This window comes from Brassica napus, chromosome C1, assembly GCF_020379485.1.
Source record: "Brassica napus cultivar Da-Ae chromosome C1, Da-Ae, whole genome shotgun sequence".
NCBI lineage: Eukaryota > Viridiplantae > Streptophyta > Magnoliopsida > Brassicales > Brassicaceae > Brassica > Brassica napus.
Window position 1 is genome coordinate 23,469,783 of NC_063444.1, and position 3,013 is coordinate 23,472,795.

The 3,013-nt window shown below is 41.4% G+C and overlaps 1 protein-coding gene across 1 annotated transcript; it reads left to right on the forward strand.

Annotated features, from left to right (window-relative positions):
* Nucleotides 1-1,244: 1,244 nt before the first annotated feature.
* On the forward strand, nucleotides 1,245-2,459 carry LOC106374693 (probable carboxylesterase 12). The gene has a single exon (XM_013814664.3). The coding sequence runs from the start codon at nucleotides 1,371-1,373 to the stop codon at nucleotides 2,340-2,342; it is 972 nt and encodes a 323-aa protein (XP_013670118.2). The 5' UTR covers nucleotides 1,245-1,370; the 3' UTR covers nucleotides 2,343-2,459.
* The last annotated feature ends 554 nt before the right edge of the window (nucleotides 2,460-3,013 follow it).

Consider the following 3,013-nt stretch of genomic DNA (forward strand, 5'->3'; position numbering starts at 1 on the left):
AAGCGAAATTGTACCAAGTTCCCAATTTTGTCACGGATTGCAAAGGATGTCCTTGCAATGCAGGTTTCTTCTGTTGCATCCGAGAGTGCCTTCAGTACAGGTGGAAGGATCATAAGCCCATCTCAAAGCTGCCTTACTCACTTCATGATTGAGGTATTGATGTGTACTGAACAATGGCTTAAGCAAGACATTTCTTGCGAGTCAAGAGTGCTTACTAATGCAAAAATCATTGAAGACATTGAAGAACAAGAAAAGATTGAGAGAGGTATGTCATCTATCTTGCAACTTTTAGATTTTAATTTTGTTTCTTTACAGATTTGATTTGATTTGATTTGTTCTGTCTTGCATCAGAATTTGCTATATGACATCAAGAGCTTCTTCGTTTCTAAGGTATTGCACTAAACACCCTTTGGTTTATAATGATTTGCTTCTGTTTCAGTTTGTTTTTAGCTTAACTTTTACGTTTTTCTTTGGCAAGAGTAGTACGTTCCACATCATGATTGTCACGTACTCCTAAGCTCAAGATTGTTCCAATGTCTCTCAGTTACGTGTGTGTCTTTCAGTTTATGTTTGTTGTTTCTTTTAAGTCTTCAGTTTCAAAACTTTTAAATGTTGCTATTTTCCGTATTGATGCGTTTTAGGATGTTGCTATTTTCTGTTTTAAAAACCTTTGTATTCAGTTTCACACATTCAGTTATGTGTTTCTTTTGATTTATTGTTTTTTTTTGTCTTTTACTTCAGTATAACCCGAACCGATCTAAAAAAACCCGAACCCAAATAATATATGGTTACTTTATGGGTTTTCAAATGTGATACAAAACCGATCCGAAACCGAGGTGTTATATCTGATCCCGACCCGTAGCTAGAAAATAACTAAAATGGGATCTATGAGGTGATGTATAAAAAACCGAAATCCAAAATACCCGATTCGAACGCCAATGGGTGCCCGAACGCCCAGGCCTACCAAGAAGTTATGAAAAGATCCTTGCAAGAAAATTACAACGCATGTTCAGTAACGTTCCCTCTTAAATTCATGTGCTAAGAATTATTTCATTTATTTTCAAAAACCGAAATCATTGAAACTCAAAACTCCATACCAACTGTTAGAATTTAAAGATAGGAAACGTTACTAAACAAAATGACGTACCATATATCAACCCGTCTTTAACCTAACTAGTCAACAAATTTACATCTACCTTGAATTGCTGGCAAATATATAGTCCGTGTAACAACAACACACATCACGTGCCTCAACCAAACCAAGCTCCAATAGTATAATTAGTACACACACACCATTTCTCGATATAATCCCAACACCCACATCACAACTCTCAGACAAGTTTTACTATTCCCAAATCAACCAAAAAACGATGGATTCTGAGATCGCCGTCGACTGCTCTCCGTTGCTCAAGATATACAAGAGTGGCCGCATCGAGCGTCTCATGGGCGAAACCACCGTCCCAGCCTCTTTAACCCCACAAAGCGGCGTCGTTTCCAAGGACGTCGTTTATTCTCCCGACGACAATCTCTCCGTCCGCATGTACCTCCCGGTGAAAGCCGCGGAGACCGGTGAGAAACTCCCACTCCTCGTCTACTTCCACGGCGGAGGATTCATCATCGAAACTGCTTTCTCGCCGACGTACCACACTTTCCTCACGGCGGCTGTCTCTGCTTCCGACTGCGTAGCAGTGTCCGTGGATTACAGGCGTGCACCGGAGCATCCCATTCCGATCTCGTTCGATGATTCGTGGACATGTCTCAAATGGGTATTCACCCACATTGCCGGATCTGGCTCGGAGAGTTGGTTGAACAAACACGTCGACTTCAGCAAACTGTTCCTCGCCGGAGACAGCGCCGGCGCGACCATCGCTCATCACATGGCGATGAGAGCTGCGAGGGAGAAAGTCAGTCCCGAGTTAAGCGACTCAGGAATCTCCGGGATCATCCTGGTGCATCCTTACTTCTGGTCGAAAACACCAATCGATGACAAGGAGACGAAAGATGAAACGTTGAGGTCCAAGATCGAAGCGTTTTGGATGATGGCTACTCCAAACAACAAAGACGGAGTCGATGATCCGTTGATCAACGTGGTTCAGTCAGAGTCGGTGGATATCTCCGGGTTGGGTTGCGGGAAAGCGTTGGTGATGGTGGCTGAGAAAGACGCGTTGGCGAGGCAAGGTTGGCGGTACGCGGCGAAGCTTAAGAAGAGCGAGTGGAAAGGGAAAGTGGAGTTGGTGGAGAGTGAAGGAGAAGACCATGTTTTTCATTTGATGAGACCTGATTGTGAGAAAGCTCTTGAGGCTATGAAGATATTCGCAGGCTTTCTTAAGGGAGAGATGTAGTAACTGTGCTGCCTGTGTAGAGAGATGAAGATATAGTTTGGTCTCTCTCAATCTCTGCAATGTTATAGTGATTTTATCATATTTGCACGAATAATACAAGAGACATTAATAATACCATATGCACATGCCAAGAGCAACAAGTGAGACATTAACACAAGGTTTATTAGCCTATTGTTCCAAATTCATTAACGTTGGGATTCAGCCTTAAGAGTTGAGAAATGTAGAGTCCACAATTTTTCATACACAAACCTTCTGATGAACCCCAAAACATAAACCACATGAAGTTTAGCTTATTTCCTGATGTGCTCATTGGTTAGAGACAACCTACATTTCTTGAAAAAAAAAACAGAAGTCTGCATACATCTCGGTCTAACAAAAACCGAATTATCACAACACAAAAGCTGTTATTTTTAATATTTCCATATCTAAGGAAGGGTTGTTGGTTCTTCTTTATAGCATGCCCAATATTATTACAAGGCTTGGACTTGGCTTGGACTATGCTGCTGTGAAAAGACAAAATAGAGAAGAAAATAGCAGATTTCACCAATTTTTCTTGTGGTTTACTATGAAAGCAAGCTTGAACAAATGAGAGATTGATGCTCATATAGACACTACAAGAAAACGTGAGAGTAACGACTACAAATGTGTAGTCGTAAATGAACTTCGACGTT